The following is a 16,456-nucleotide window of genomic DNA, read 5'->3' as shown; positions in this document are numbered from 1 at the left end:
AAGGCACACGCATCTGAATGCTGAGAGCTCCACTCCAGTTTGAAGCTGCAGGCTTGGTTCCCTCCTTACTACCTGGAGCCAGATATGGAGGGCAGTGGCTGCAAACTGGGGGGGGGGGGGGTGTAGTGAAATGGTGGTGGCCTGACTGGAAGATTGTGGGGCATCCCACCCCTTCTACTTTTCCCTTCCCCTCTTCTTTGACTTATTTTCCTCATATACAAAGGCTTGTTGATAACTCATCCCTCTCTTAAAACTGTCATTCCATGTCCACTCAAACTTTCTTTCTTTAATCCATCCACTGAAGTAAAGCCTGAGGCAAGGCAGGCAGTCCTGCCTCCACACACAACCTCCAAGCATTACAAGATGGCGTGCTTTTGGTGCTTTGCTGTGCTTGTTACTCTAAATGGTTTTTCATATAAAATAGAACTTTGTAATGCAATGATTTGTTAAGATAATATAAGACATTCCTTCAAACATGAGTAGGTGTTTCACAGCTCTAAAGCAAAGAAAACATCTAATTCACAAGTGCATTTTAAGTTGTTTGAAAGTGGTTAAGAACACTGGCTATTCTTAGAGATGGCTCAGGGTTTGATTTCCAACATTGATTCACATAGCAGCTCAGAACCATCTGTTTCAGAGCATCCAATGACCTCTTCCTGGCCTCTGTGGCACCAGGCTGGCATATGTTGCACAGACAGATATATAGGCAGGATACCCCACACATATAAAATAAAAACAAACATATCTAAACATTTTAAAATTAAGAGGACTGGTATCAATTGGGTAACCTATCTCAGGGCTTGTCCCTGGAGCCAACCTATTGTCTCTCTCTGAGATGCCTTTGTTCACCTGTCGCTCCTAAGAAATTTCTCCCATCTACACTGTGATATCAATGTTGTCATTATACAGGTCTTGGCTAGGCAACAATATTGTTGAGAATTTCAAGGATGCAGCTTCTGTGTCATGTCCAGAAGACACAATCTCAACAGTTGGCATCCTGGTTCTCCAACTCTTAATTCTCTCCACCTCTTCCAGGATGAGCCTTCGGTATGGGATTTCATTATAGATATTTCAACTAAGGTTGAAAATTCAACAGCTATTTTCTGCATCATTTATTTTTCTGCTGTAATGAAATATTCTGACCAAAACAACTTATGGTGACAGTGTTTATTTTGTCCTATAGCTCCAGAAGGATCTCAGTACTTTATGGTGGGGAGGTATGATAACAAGGTGACTATGCCATCACATCTTCCATCACAAATACAAAGCAGAATGTGAACTAAACTCTCAAAGCCTACCCCTATTTACACACTTCCTCCAACAAGGCTCCATCTTCTAAAGGTTCTAAAGGCCCTAGACATTGCCACGAGTTGAAAACCCAATGTACAAATATCTGGGTCTTCGAGGATTACATTTCATTTCTAACCTGAACACCTGCTCTCTGTGTTTTGACCAGTTGTACATCTCTGTAATAATCCTCCTCTTCAAATGAGTTCTTTTTTATTTTTCTTTAGTTATGAGGGCTATACTTATCCATGAGTATATGGAAAAGTATTTGGAATGCATTTAGAAGTTATATTGGCTTAGAAAATGGGCAATAATATGTTCTCTAAGATCTGTGACTTCTTCAGTCAAGGATAATTGGTTCTGGTCACAGTACCACCAAGGAATTCCTTCCCATTGAGAAGGAGCTTTGTTCAATGAGTTAGATGTTGCCTATCCCAACGATGAAGTGCTAGGTTGCCCCACTGGGGGAATGTCGGTATGATAGCCATTAGGTATGAACTGTAAGATTTAAAACCAGGTAAAACTATCAATTGCCTTTCCCCTTGACAGTTGCATAGCACCTTCAAATAGTATAAGAGCCAGTCCCCAGGAAGAGGTTTCCGGATCAATTATACCTTGATTTTTCAAAGCCTTGACCAAAATGTATGGCACTTAGATTTTCAAGTGTGTATGTGTGTGTGTGTGTGTGTGTGTGTGTGTGTGTGTAGAATATGTACATGCACAAAATATTTTGTGTTATCTATAAGAAAGCCTACAAAAAAGTGTTTTCTTATTGCTTTTTTTTTCTTATTGCTTTTTAAATATCCTTACTGACATCTGTCTATCCTTCCGTCCTCTCCTTCTGCATTACCTCCCTCCTTTCCCCACAGCCAAGGTGGCTCCACCATTTTCCACTCCTTCCTCCATAGTACCAGAAATGTAGTTTTTATAAAGCACAGGATAAAAGCTTTTATCAGTGAGTATGTACTACCCTTATGTCTTTATCTTCCTTTCCTTCACTCTACACACACACACACACACACACACACACACACACAGTGTTATATTCCAAATTGTCAAAAAGTTTTGCTAGCATTATTTTTAGATAGTATTCATCTTATAAAATTACTTAAGAATTTCCTTCTTTTTTGTTTTGGTATTTTGTAATAATAGATATTTATAAACTTGATTAATAAACATGACATTAATAAAATTAATATAATGAAGTAAATTTAGCTTCAGTTAATATGTTAAACGACAGTTTAAGATAACTATAATAAAAACTTAACTGTATGACACAATACATTTTTCTTTTCTCCACTTATTACTATGTGTTTAATTCTACACAACTCAATTAGGAGAGGAACCATCAAACACTGAAAGGTGATACTGCCCAGGGATGCTACTTGCTCTGCCTTCTGAGCCTGTAAATATGCCATTACTTCTCCTTGTTCTGTTGAAGATAATTGCTGCGCATTTGTTTTTAATGTTCTGTGCTTTGAACCCATGCTCATTTAATTCATGAGTATGCTGAAAGATGACAAAGTCCTTTCTGGCAATAAAGCCAGCAAAGCAAAGTTAGAGATGATTCCATTCTTGAAATGATGTCCCTATACTTTATGAACTGAAAATGGAAATGATATTCAAAAGTCCAGAAATATTTTGGCATAGAAATAAAAATGTGCTCTATTAACATAGAGATTATTATTATTAACTGTTGAGTGAACAGTGGCACTCCATCCAGGGAAGATTTGCACACATAATACAGACCCCATGAGAGCTACACGCAGTGGTGACATTTTATAAAACCAGCCAGGGGAAATGAAGATACAGATGGCTATGGTGTTATCGAAATGTGTATATTCAAGCATCTTTCTGAATCCAAAGAAGTTCTGAATGGCCAATGAAGAAACACTATCTTATGCCAGGAAGGGCTATATGAAGACTCCAAGCTACCCTCAAAAGCAATGTGAGGAAGAGAAAACCTTGAATTTAGATGTTCTAGACTCTAATCCTGACCACCCCTACGTGGATATGTGACACTGAAATATCACTATTCTCTATGCACTCCAGTTTCTCACACTAGAAAATTAACTCACTTTGAAGAAAACTTCACATTCCCGCTGACTCGGAAACTCAGACTCCATAGTGAATCTCTATTGCTTGATGTTTAGAAATCGATAACCACAAAATATTTCCTAAGGCCCACAGAAGAAACCATCAACCTCAAACAATTTGCTTTTCAAGCTAAAGAATTACCCATTGTATTTAATTAGTTTTGATGCAGCTTTCATTAGACCACAACAGCAGAGAAAAGGAAAATGAATATTCTGCAGTGGGCAAGTCCTTTGCTGTCTAGATTTTTTCCTCTCCTCTCCTCTCCTCTCCTCTCCTCTCCTCTCCTCTCCTCTCCTCTCCTCTCCTCTCCTCTCCTCTCCTCTCCTCTCCTCTCCTCTCCTCTCCTCTCCTCTCCTCTCCTCTCCTCTCTTCTCCTCTCCTTCCCTCCCTCTTCGCTTCTTTCTTTCTTTCTTTCTTTCTTTCTTTCTTTCTTTCTTTCTTTCTTTCTTTCTTTCTTTCTTTCTTTCTTTCTTTCTTAAAAAAACCTGGTAATTTTATTTATTTACATTTCAAATGTTCTCTTACTAGTTTCCCCTCTGCAAACCCTCTATCCCATCCCCCCTTCTCCCTATTTCTATGAGTGTGCTCCCCCACCCACCCACTTGCTTCTGCCTCAGTGCCTTAGCATTCCCCTACTCTGGGGCATCGAGTCTTGACAGGACCAAGGGCCCCCCTCCCATTGATGCCAGATAGGGCCATCCTCTGCTACATATGCAGCTAGACCCATGGGTCCCTCCATGTGTACTCTTTAGTTGGTGGTTTAGTCCCTGAGAGCTCTGAGTGGTCTGATTAGTTGATACTGTTGCTCTTCCCATGGGGTACAATCCCCTTCAGCTCCTTTAGTTCTTCTCCTCACTCCTCCATTGGGGTCCCCATGCTCAGTCCCATGGTTGGCTGTGAGCATCCACATCTGTATTGGTCAGGCTCTGGCAGAGCCTCTCAGGAGATAGCTATACCAGGCTTCTGTCAGCAAGCACTTCCTAGCATCAACAATAGTGTCTGGTTTGGTGTCTGCAGGTGGGATGGATCCCTAGGTGGGGCAGTCTCTGGATTTCCTTTCCACAGCCCTCCCCATTCTGCTGTCTAGATTTTTAAGTGTAAAAAGGATTAAATATCTGTTTTCTCAGTGATGAGGTAGATTATTGGTTCCTTTATTATATGAAATAGGTAACATATATAAGTTCATATATGTGGAATACATATGATTGAATACTGGAGTTACATTAAAGAGAACTTGCAACTGCACACTTTCACTTGGAATGTTTTTTTCTATTGGTCTTGTCTTTTCTCCCCCACCTCTCTCTTTCCCTCCTTTTGTCTGTTCTCTTTCCCTCCTTTTGTCTGTTGGATGGAAGTAGAACCCCATAACGTAGATGGCCATGTGAAGAGGTGACAAGCAGAGGAACAGAGACTTGGGTAGGTAGGAGATGCAGGGCTAGCAGAATGGGGGATCGAAAGGTATGGTGATATTGGGGTCAAGCCAGGAAGAAAATTTTCTTGCGGCAATGATGATTGAGAAGGCGTTCCAATCTAAGCATTGACTTGAGAGGTACTTGCTAGAGTTAACCTTGACATAACTGTATTATATCTGTACCCTTGGATGCTCCATGAACTTCTATGCTCCCTGAAAGCTCTGTTTCTTGTCGTTGTTTTCTATGCTGCCTTCAACTAAACATTTCCTTGTCCATTAGCAGTGCTTTTGGATCTAGATGGCATGGGTTTTAGAATTCTCAACAAATCCCTGTTCAATTTTTTTTTTCTTCCTGCATCTCTGGCTTTGGGCCATCATAGCCTGACCCTTCTTACAGTCAGGCAGCAGCCTCTGGGCCTCTCTTTGCTTGTGGATTTTGGCTCCCAGCATACTGTTGTTTTGTCTTTGACACTGAGCCTATGAAACTTCTCCAATTATAATATCTGAATGACTTTCCTAGTCCTGTGTTCCAGGTTCCTAGTTATCTTTTCTTCACAACAAGATGTGTTTCCCTTTAATGGTCATAATACCTCCCTGTGACATCCCACTAACCACTGTGGGTTACTTCCATAATCTCTGCTTTATTTTCTATCATCTTATATTACCATCCTGTTAGTGTATGGAGACTGACAGTTTCTAAAATCCAGACTGGTCCTATAACCCTCAACCCTACCGCCTTCTCATTGTCCTCCAACTCCTTGCAGCACAAGTTTCCTCCATTTTGAACTCCACACATGCAGCATCAGGCTGTCCTCTACCCCTTTATTTTATTAGATTCACTGGAAAATTCTCAATTTTGCTCTGTAAGAGTATTTGCAAACTATATGCAGCTGAATGGTGTCACAGCATCATAGGGATTGAAGTCATGATAAATTCACGACATTGAAGTTCAACTGGACCATTAATGCTACCACAGACCAAAATACCTCTTCCTATTCGGAAATAGATGAAAGGACTAGCCTCTCCCTGGGGCACTGCCCAGATGTTAACCATCACTGAAACCTAATACACTTGGTTAAAAGCCACTCAGTGCTGACGACACTTTAAATTTCTATTATAAATTTGATGCTTATTTTTCCTGTAAACAAGCAACAGCACAGATGGCTAGGGCAATTTGGTTCCTAATACTATGGAAGCTGATCACTCTGTTCCATGTTTGAGCAAAGGTTCTAGCACTCAACAACTCCCCTTCTGGCAGCACAGATATTTTGAACATATTATGAAGACCTTAAAGAAACATAATGACCTTAACTGTTCTACTCTAATAAATGTGAAACCCAGCTAGGACTGTTTCAGTCACTTTCTGCTGATTTTTAATATCACAAGTCTTAGGGAGCTCAAGGGCACTCTGAGCCATTTCTTTATGTTAGAAGGGGACACTTCCCTTAGTGGCTTAGTGGAGCGACTGTTGTCATTGACACTGAAATGACAAAGTCATGATTGGAGCACACACTAATCTTCGTTTGCATGAGAGTTTTCTGTGATTGATATAAGCACCAATTCTTTACGTATAGAATTGTTCCCCCCACACACACACACATACCCTGTAAGCTGGCTGAGAAACATCCTCCAAAGAGACCCCCTGTGGTGTTGCAACATCAGTCTTAATACAAAGATTCTCTTGAACGGTCAGTTGTCCACTACCACCTTCTTTCTTTCTTTCTTTCTTTCTTTCTTTCTTTCTTTCTTTCTTTCTTTCTTTCTTTCTTTCTATCTATCTATCTATCTATCTTTCTTCTTCTTCTTCTTCTTCTTCTTCTTCTTCTTCTTCTTCTTCTTCTTCTTCTTCTTCTTCTTCTTCTTCTTCTTCTTCTTCTTCCTCCTCCTCCTCCTCCTCCTTTTCTCCTTCTCCTTCTCCTTCTTCTTCTTCTTCCTCCTCCTCCTCCTCCTTCTTCTTCTCTATTTTTTATTAGATATTTTTTTCATTTACATTTCAAATGCTATCCTGAAAGTCCCCTATACTCACCCCCCACCCCCCGGCCTGATCCCAAACCTACCCACTCCCACTTCCTGTCCTGGCATTCTCCTGTACTGGGGCATGTGATCTTCGCAAGACCAAGAGCCTCTCCTCCCAATGATGGCCGACTAGGCCATCCTCTGCTACATATGCAACTAGAGACACAGCTCTGGGGGATGCTGGTTAGTTCATATTGCTGTTCCTCCTATAGGGTTTCTCACCTACCTTCAGATAGAAAAGGTCAAGAAAGACTTAGCAGTGACAGGTAAGCATCTAACAAGCCAAGCAGCCAAAGCAGCAGGGTGGGCCAGATGTACTGACAGCTGCAATAGAGATTCAAGACTTTCAGCCAATAGCAGCAGCAATAGCAGCAACAGGAAAGGAACTGGAATAATTGTCTTCTACATGGTGACCATTGACAGCAGTTATAAGAAGCAGTTGAACAGTTTGAGAGAGCAGCCACAGCAGAAACAGAAGAGACAACAGCAGGAGAGGAATACGAAAAAGAGGTTGAAGGATAAGAAGCCACAGAAGAGAAACTGCAAGTCCTGCTCACTGGAAGAATTCCAGGAAAACTGCTAAGTATTCGGGGCAAAATGTCTCTAGTCCAGTCCAGGAGACCAGGCTCACCGGCCCCACTGGCCGGCCACTGGACATGATGGAGAAACTGGGGCTTACTGTTTGGCTTAGTTACTTTTCTGTTGCTCGAAATGAATCTTGTGACCAAGGCAACTTACAGAAGAAGTTTATTTGGGGCTTGTGGTGTCAGAGGGTTAGAGTTCATGATGGTGGAGTAGAGGTAGCAGGCAGTAGGTGGCTGTAGCAGCAGCTGAGAACTCACGCCCTAATCTACAAGCAGGAGGTAGAGAGAGCTAAGTGGGAATGCACGGAGCTTTTGAGACCTTAAAGCTGACCCCAGTGATACTTCCTCAGCAAGAACTGGGGCCCATGTGTTCAAATGTCTAAGACTTATGGAGGATATTTCCTTCAAACTACCATACTAGACAAAGTGCCACCACCAAGTTCTGCAGGAGAACACAAACTGCTGATACTCTTCCTTCCTGCTGACTACCAGCTGCTGCAAGAAAGCTGAGCCTCAAAATATACCCAAAAGTAGCCCCTGAAGAACTGTGCATTGTAGACCCATGATTTGTAATCTGACCTAAAGATACCCACCAGCCAATTGGTGACAATTTTGTACTCCCTATCTTTGTCTAGGTGGCCACTTCATAATTCTCTTTTCAAAGACCCTCTATGCTCCCTGTAACCCTCCACTCTCAGCATAGTGGCCTTTGTGGTTGAAGATGAACCATTGTATCCTCAACCTGTCTGTTCTCCTGTGACTAGTCTGTGGTTTTGGGAAGCCAACTTACTCGTTTTTTTCCTTCTTATTCCATCTTGATACAGTTCCAGCAATTTCTCACTCTCTCCTAGTTGGATGTGCTCCTCTAGAAAATGCACATGGACAAAAGATGTGCAATGGAACCAACGATGCAAACAAGGCCCCTTGACTCTAATCCCCCCCTGCTACTGCCACATTTGCTTCTTCCTTCTTTCAGCAACATTGAATGAAGAGTTCCTGACTTTAATTATTATATTTTTTTTCTCTTTGACATTTTTCATATTTTGGCTTTTGGTATTTTTATACACAAATTCAAGTAGTTTAATCATTTTCGCTCCCGTCACTCTATCTCCCCCCCCCCTCCTCTCATGAGTCCCCTTCCTCTTTCTAACTAGTTTGCATTCTGCTTTCCTGACCTTGATGTGTGCAATGCAGAAAGTTTTACGAGAGTTGCTCAGATGGGCATGGAGCAGGCGTCCTATACAGAAGTACGCTTATCTCACCAGTGGTGGCACCGCTAAAGAAATGCCTCTCCTTCTTCAGTGACTGCTGTCTATGGGTTCTAAGTGAGGGATGGGGCCTCGGGAGCTCCCTCCTCTTTCATGGCAGGACACTGATGGACCCATTTGGTTATTCTGCTATTTTCTTAGAAATCCATTCTATATGACCTTTTGAGCCAAATATAGCATTAAAATTAATTTTAGAGGGTGTTTTAGTTAGGGTTTCCATTGTTGTGAAGAGACACCATGACCAAGGCTATTGTTATAAGGACATTTAATTGGGGCTGGCGTACAGGTTCAGCATTTTAGTCCATTATCATCAAGGTGGGAACATGGAAGCATCCAGAAGGGCATGGTATAGGAGGAGCTAAGAGTTCTACATCTTCATTTGAAGGCAGCTAGGATGAGGGTCTCTCAAAGCCTATTCCACAGTGACACACCTACTTCAACAGGGCCACATCTTCTAATAGTGCCATTCCCTGGGCCAAGCATATTCAAACCACCCCAGAGGGTTAGCAACTGAACTCCTTGTTTCATATCTAATGAAAATAATGAGCCGGGTGTGGTGGCACACACCTTGAATCCCAGCACTTGGGAGGCAGAGGCAGGAGGATTTCTGAGTTCGAGGCCAGCCTGGTCTACAGAGTGAGTTCTAGGACAGCCAGGGCTACACAGAGAAACCCTGTCTAAAAAAAAAAAAAAAAGAAAAAAAAAAAAGAAAGGAAGGAAGGAAGGAAGGAAGGAAGGAAGGAAGGAAGGAAGGAAGGAAGGAAGAAAGAAAGAAAGAAAGAAAGAAAGAAAGAAAGAAAGAAAGAAAGAAAGAAAGAAAGAAAGAAAGAAAGAAAAGGATGCATCTTGGACATTAATGCTGATCAATTCTCCATCTACACTGTTGTTTGATAGACTTTTGGCAGATGGTCATTCTTTCCTTTTTGTAACACATTTCTCACTTGCCTTACAAATGACATTAATATGTGTTCCCTATATTTCTTGCTTCTCTTTGTATTCTGCTTTGCTGCTTCCGCCTCATCTCTCCAACTTCCCACAGCTTTTCTTTGTCTTTGTGGCACCCCAACTTAGAGCATTTCTCCCTGGAAGGTAAAGCCCCTGGACATTCCCCAAGCTTGTTTTCCCTGATCTCTAAAAATACAGCCAGAAAGAAGATCTTTGTTCTCTATAGCCAGAAAAAAGCCTTTTTGTTTCTATACTTTACAACCAGAGATGCCTGCCTTCCTGTGCTGAGGACACGGAGATAAAAATTCAGAAAGAACTCACTCCCCACTCTTGCCTTGTAAATTCCACCAAGGACACCCACCCGGAAGAGAAGAACTCTCCTCCCAACTCCTCCCAGCTCTTTCCAGCTCCTCCCAACTCCTCCCAACTCTTCCCAACTCCTCCCAACTCTTCCCAGCTCCTCCCAACTCTTCCCAACTCCTCCCAACTCTCCTCCCAACTCCTCCCAATTCCTCAGCTAGCTGTTAAAAGCCCCCTACTGTCACCGCTTGGGGTCAAACTCCCTTGCCCTGTATGGCGGAGGGACTTCATCCTCAGCTAGCTGATAATAAAACCTCTTGCAGTTTGCATCAGGTGTGGTTTTCTCTCGGGTCACTGGGGTGCTGAGCAGCACATCCCGGGACTTGAGTGGAGGCCCAGCTTTGGGGGTCTTACACCTTCAGCTACTCCTCAGGTGGCCCCATCTAGTCTCATCACTTTAATACATTCCACATATGTTGTATGTGAGTAACTTAATATTCCTTCTCCATCATCAGACTTATATCTCCAGCTACTTACTTGACATCATACTTAGGCCAACAGGTACCTCTAACTTTGGTTGAAGCTCTCAAACCCTCAATTCTTCCTAACCCTGGCATTTCAGACTCTCCTTGGTTGTCAGTTCATGGTGACATTATCCTGTCATTTGGAAAAGCCATCTTGTCCCCCACCCCCATCCCCACCCCCGACTCTCACAGCTTAACATTTAGCTTAGTAGCATGATGGATGGTTCTCTCTGTCTACTGTTTCCAAGCAGCTTAACTAGCCTGCCCCCGCCACCCCCCCCCAACTGCTGCAGGGCTTCATCTACACACTTTCCCTGTCTAGTTCACTTTCAGCGGAGAATCAGAAGGGTGCTTTTATACCTGAAGACTCTGATCCCTCCATCCTAACCCCCCTTTTGTATCTCCCATCACCCACAGAAGGAGGGTGGCAGGAGGCATCTCACAGTTCTCTGCACATCCAACTGTACTGCTTCCATTCACCCTGAGCTCTGTTCCACATTCCAGCTGTGGCTGGCACTCACCCTTAACAATTTGGTGCAGCCTGACTTTGGTGGAGGGGCTTTTCTGAAAACCTAGTTTACTGTGCACCTGCCCCCCAGCCCCTGCTCTTTTGCATATCCTCCTCAACTGCTTGTCTTATTTTAGTGTTCAGTGTATCTCCATGCAACTATATTGATTTGTACATCTATTTTCTGGTTCTCCCATCCCAGGTACCCTGATGACAGACATGACAGTTTCTTCCAGTGCCCTCCTCATCCCTTTAGGAACATTTAGGCTATGAGTATTGAGAGTTTTGTTACCAAGAAAACAGATGATTCAGCTCCATGCACAAACCCATTTCATATCCTATTCGCTACATACGTATCATTTTATTCTACACAAGGAAGCTTTCCTTTTAGCTTTCAAAGGCATCTGCAAACTGTTCATAAACAGAAAGGAGAATTGGGGTGGGATATACACAAAGTCTCCGGGTACAGAACCTCCTCCAGAAGTGGTCAAACTCAGAAATTTCCCATTCATACATTTCATGCCGAAGTAACCTGTCCATTTGCCTCCCAATATCCAATAGAGAAATAGAAAACAGTGAACCCAACTTTGGGGTGCTTCTATATTCAAGGGTGATAGTGACACTTTAGAATTAGTAAGCTCAAAAATGTGGGTATTATATTATTTTACTTTGCATGCATATGTATATAGTTGTAGGACACAAATTAAAAACAAACTCAATGTGAGTCTGTCAAAACACTACTTCATTCATTCAGTTCATGTTTATAAGTTTTATGGTATGATATATCTTAGAAACAAGAAATTTTAAGACTTTTATTTTTGTCCCAAAGGATTTCTTTTTTTTTTTTTTAATTTAAGATAGTTTTAGCTATTGTGTGCACACTTGTGTGTGTGTGTGTGTGTGTGTGTGTGTGTGTGTGTGTGTGTGTGTGTGTATTTCCATATGAAGCTGAAAAGTGTCCTTTCAAGATCTGTAACGAATTGAATTGGACTTTCTATGGAGATCATACTGAATCTATTGATTGTTTTTGATAATATGGGTCTATTTACTATATCAACCCCACCAGTCCATGAGCATGGGAGACCTTTCTATGTTCTGGTATCTTCCTTAAGTTTTTTCTTCAATGTCTTCAAGTTTTTATCATGCAAGTCTTTCACTTGATTGATTAGAGCTACCCCCATGTTATGTTATACTAGTTAGTTGTATTGTGAAAGGTGGTGTTTCCATGATTTCTCCTTCAGTGCAATTGCATATAGAAAAGCAACTTATATTTGTGATTTAATTTGGTATCCAGCTTTGCTGAAAGTATGTATCAGATGCTGGTAGTTATAGCCCAAGTGGTGTCTCAGGGACCTGGTACACTGTAAACAGGCACATTCCTCCCTATGTAATACATATAGTAACCAGTCTCATGGAATGAAATAGAATAGTCATCAGTGACCTTTTCACTTTAAGTCAGACTTTCCCCCATGAAACAGTTCAGATATTCAGCTTGTACACACATTCTAAGGAACGTCATTTACAAACCTTTATGGATTCTACAATTGTAAATTAGAGGTTTTTCACTCGATTGTAATTATCAGTGATTAATCAGCTTTGAAAAGATAGAAGTTTAAATATTCTTCACCTCCTCCACACGTGGCATTGCAATCGCCCCAGCCTGCGTGTGTCCACATGAAGAGGGGTCCCGGCTCCTTAGAGCTCTGATTGTCTGGAAGTGGGTCTGACGGAACAGTATATTCATAGTGAAGACCGTAATTCTGATCTTGAAATAGGAGTACCTGTGGCAGACAGAGTGATTAGAGGAGATGATTTAAATATAATACAATCAATGAGAAAAATCTGCAAAGATATTGATACTTAAAATACTAATTGCACAATGAATGTATACCTTTGATTTGCAGCAATCGAGTAATATCACTTTTAAATGTTTAAAATGTTATAGTTTTTCAAAGATGGTAGGATCACCTGTGAGCCACCATGACAAGAACTCACTTAAACAAATCCAGTAATACCTGATCAATTTCTTTACATTTGGTTGACCATTCCCAAAGCATGATGTGAGTGTGTGTGTGTGTGTGTGTGTGTGTGTGTGTGTGTGTGTGTGTATATATATATATATATATATATATATATATATATATGTATGTATTTGATGCATATACACAGTATGTTTGGGGGTGCAAGAATGTGCGTTGCATCCAATGTCAAGATACAAAATCAACCTTGGATTTTCCACTTTTATAAAAAAACAATGATGGAAGAAAGTCAATCAATATGGTACATGCTATGCTTATCTAGTTTTATGCCAGCTTGACATAGATTGACATTTAAGAAGAGGGACCCTCAACTGAGGAAGTATTTGCACAAACACGGTCTGCAGGCAAGGCTGTAGAGCATTTTCTTGATCAATGGTGGATGTGGGAGGGCCCAGCCTACTGTGCATGGCAGCACCCCTGGCAGGCCAGGAGGAACAAACCACTGAGCAGCACTGCCTCTGCTTCAGTTCCCACTTCCAAATGCTTGCCTTCAGTTCATGTAAACGGAATTAAAACTGAATCAAACATTTCCTCTAAATTTTTCCTTACATGATAATGTTTTATGACATCAGTGGAAACCTTAGCTAAGACCCAGGGTAAGGTTGCAGACTAGAGATCACTATTCGTCATGGTAGTGAACTTCTGAATCCCTAGAAGGGTGATACATTGTTCTCTGGTGGTTTATATTATCTTAGGATTTTGGCAATGCGTATGTTTAAATTGATTTTAAATAAACATTAGATTAGTAATAGCACTGTTATACACAAAGTTTTGTAAACAATAATGGCTCAGTGTGCATGAGTTTGAGTCTATATTGTGCTGAGCCACAGTTAGAGGTTATACCACTTTGCCTTTCAATGGTATCCAAAGTCAAGGTCAGAAAGGGATCACCATGGATATTATAAAGAAATTTTACACACACACTCACACACATGTATACGTATACATTTATATGTGTGTGTGTGTGCATATATTTTAAACAAAGGAGAATAAATGAGCATGTATGTTTATCAGAACTTTGTTTTCATAAAATACTTTAAATTTAACCATATGGAATATATCATGTCTATAGATCCAACAATCTGTGTAAACAGTTAGTGCATAAAACATTTCTCTACATTTTTAACTTACGCCATGGGGAAGCATTTTGGTTTGTCTACATTGGCCTTTGTCTACATTGGCTGTAATTATAGGTGATTCTGGGTTAACACAACTTGCAAAAGCATTTCAATGAGCTTAAGCTTAATTATGAACAAATCAAGGAGTACTACAATATATTTGATTGGAGTGTGGATTATGAAGCTGGTGAATCAACTTTATGAACATTATCTGAATAAAATAATTAATTTTTAAGTCACAAATGTGAAGCCTCCTAGGTATCAAACCAGAGTACATCACGATATTAATTTTGCTTAAATATTTGATGAAATGTTGCTGATTATAAGTTACAGCCAACCTAATTAATAAAGAGTGAAAGCTTACATTTTTCTTGTTATTACACTACTATCATGTAATTTTAAATTTGGTGAAATGAACATATTAATACACATACTTGCTACCCTACTTAATTATATGAAAACAATCCTTTTTTTTCTTTATAAGCTACCTTTCCATTGGTAGAAGTTCAAACTGCATTGAACATCTAACGCCGTTTGAAACTGAGTGATTGGCCACAAACCTATGAGCTCTTTCACAAACCATCTGACTTTGGCAGAACTCTTTGCAAAAGGAAAGTGTGAGCCTGTTACAGTCAAAAGCTCATACTGAGGCATGGCAGCAGCACACACTGCCTTTCAAGTCAGTACCAGCTTTCAATCTGCAATAGTCATTAAAGAGAAATATCTCAGAGGCACAGTTTCCTTCGGATTACCAAATAAATCCAGGTCACACACATAGCTCCTTTTAGATCCAGTTCACTGAGTCAATTACGATGCCTGATTCCAGGAAAAGTTTTGGCAGTTACCAGTCAGATTAAGGGTTCTGCCACAAGAAAAGTCTCTTATTCTGAGATCTGATGTACACTGTTTACAGATATTAAGCAAAGGCTTGGGACTAGTCTCAGTCTTGTATTTTTCTTATGTAGATTAAAACCATATATGGTATTAGAATGCAGTCAAATGTGGTAGTGTTTTCAGATATCAAATCATTAGGAATGTTGATAAAATAATTGATATTATTTTACATGGTTCCATCAAAGATGATGCTAAGGGTAGTTTACGCATTATATAGATTTCTTTTTGTTCATTTATCTAAACAGTACAGGGCAGAGCAGAGCTCTTACTGAAATTATCAAATAGGATACTGTGCAAAGGAACTGTGAGGAGATGCATAAAGTGATTATTCAAAAACATAATATTTATGAACCATGACTTAAGCAGAATAGACAGGTACTACTTATACTGGACAGGCAGTATATACTCTGCTCACTTTGCCTTTTCATTCCAGTTAAAGCAAATAGACTGTAGTTAAATAAGGTCTGAATATTCAAATCGTGGTTACTGGATCAGCAGTAGTAATATCAGGTGGGAGCTGCAGGAATATGGATCACACTTTCTGACTCAAAACAATGGAATCAGAAGGCATATTTAAGAGGGGTCCAAATAATAGGTCCATCAATATAAGATCAGCAGTGAGCTATAGTGCGATTTGAATCTCTAGTTCCTAGAAGAAGCAACAGAGATGTCTATAGCTGAAGACCAGTTCAACTTCAGTCAAGATGTTAAATCATGTGGCACATTCCACTACAAACAAGTGAATTCATTATATTAGAATGGTTGTATGTGCATGGGTATACAGAGAGGTATGTTTAGCTATTTAAATTTTAGATTTCTTTTTGTTACTAGAACAAAAATTCACTGTATCTGTACATTCACTCTTTGGGGTAATTTGCTATCAGCTCTGAGTACCTTCATCAAGGGCCCATGAACAAACCCTGTGGCACAGACATAATCCCACTGTTTTAGTCCTTTCCCTTTCAATTCTCTTTTGATGTGCATTTAGTCTTTTGCTACATGATGAAGAACATTACAGTTCCAAACAGCACAGTGTCCATGGTCACTTGCAGTAATCCATTAACACAGTGAGAGACATGGTGGGGAGACTGAGAGCTCTCTTAAGTTGTGTTTAGCAAACTCTCTCTTCTCAAAACAATACTCTATCAAAGGCATCTTCTACAGACACAGATGAGTCCCATTAAATGGAAGATGATTGCTGTAAGTTCCATGCTATTGCCTATCTTGATGAATAACCATTCTGGTTTACAAGGAGAAAAAGGGGTTCCTTATTCTCTGGTGATCTATTTCTACTATGAGTTTGCTAATACCTTAGAATGTTTGGTCCGCTTTTAATAATTACATTTTTTAGTTATCACAGCTTAAAATATTTCAAAGTTCCTTCAAACATCTCATCTCTTAAAACAATTTTAAATGCTGTTCTGATAATTCTGATATTTAAAAAACAGATGAGGAAAAGGAGAAA

General features: G+C 40.4%; 1 protein-coding gene across 1 annotated transcript in view; it reads right to left on the bottom strand.

The window, feature by feature from the left end:
- Positions 1-16,456, bottom strand: part of Adamts19 (ADAM metallopeptidase with thrombospondin type 1 motif 19) — a 202,891-nt gene that overhangs the window by 28,848 nt on the left and 157,587 nt on the right. Inside the window, exon 18 of the mRNA XM_021150815.2 lies at positions 12,568-12,721. Coding sequence (XP_021006474.1) covers positions 12,568-12,721 — 154 coding nt within the window. The remainder of the gene's footprint in view (positions 1-12,567; positions 12,722-16,456) is intronic.

Source organism: Mus caroli, unplaced genomic scaffold (assembly GCF_978045245.1).
Source record: "Mus caroli unplaced genomic scaffold, Mus_caroli_1 scaffold_19, whole genome shotgun sequence".
NCBI lineage: Eukaryota > Metazoa > Chordata > Mammalia > Rodentia > Muridae > Mus > Mus caroli.
This window is presented reverse-complemented; position numbering and strand designations above follow the sequence as displayed.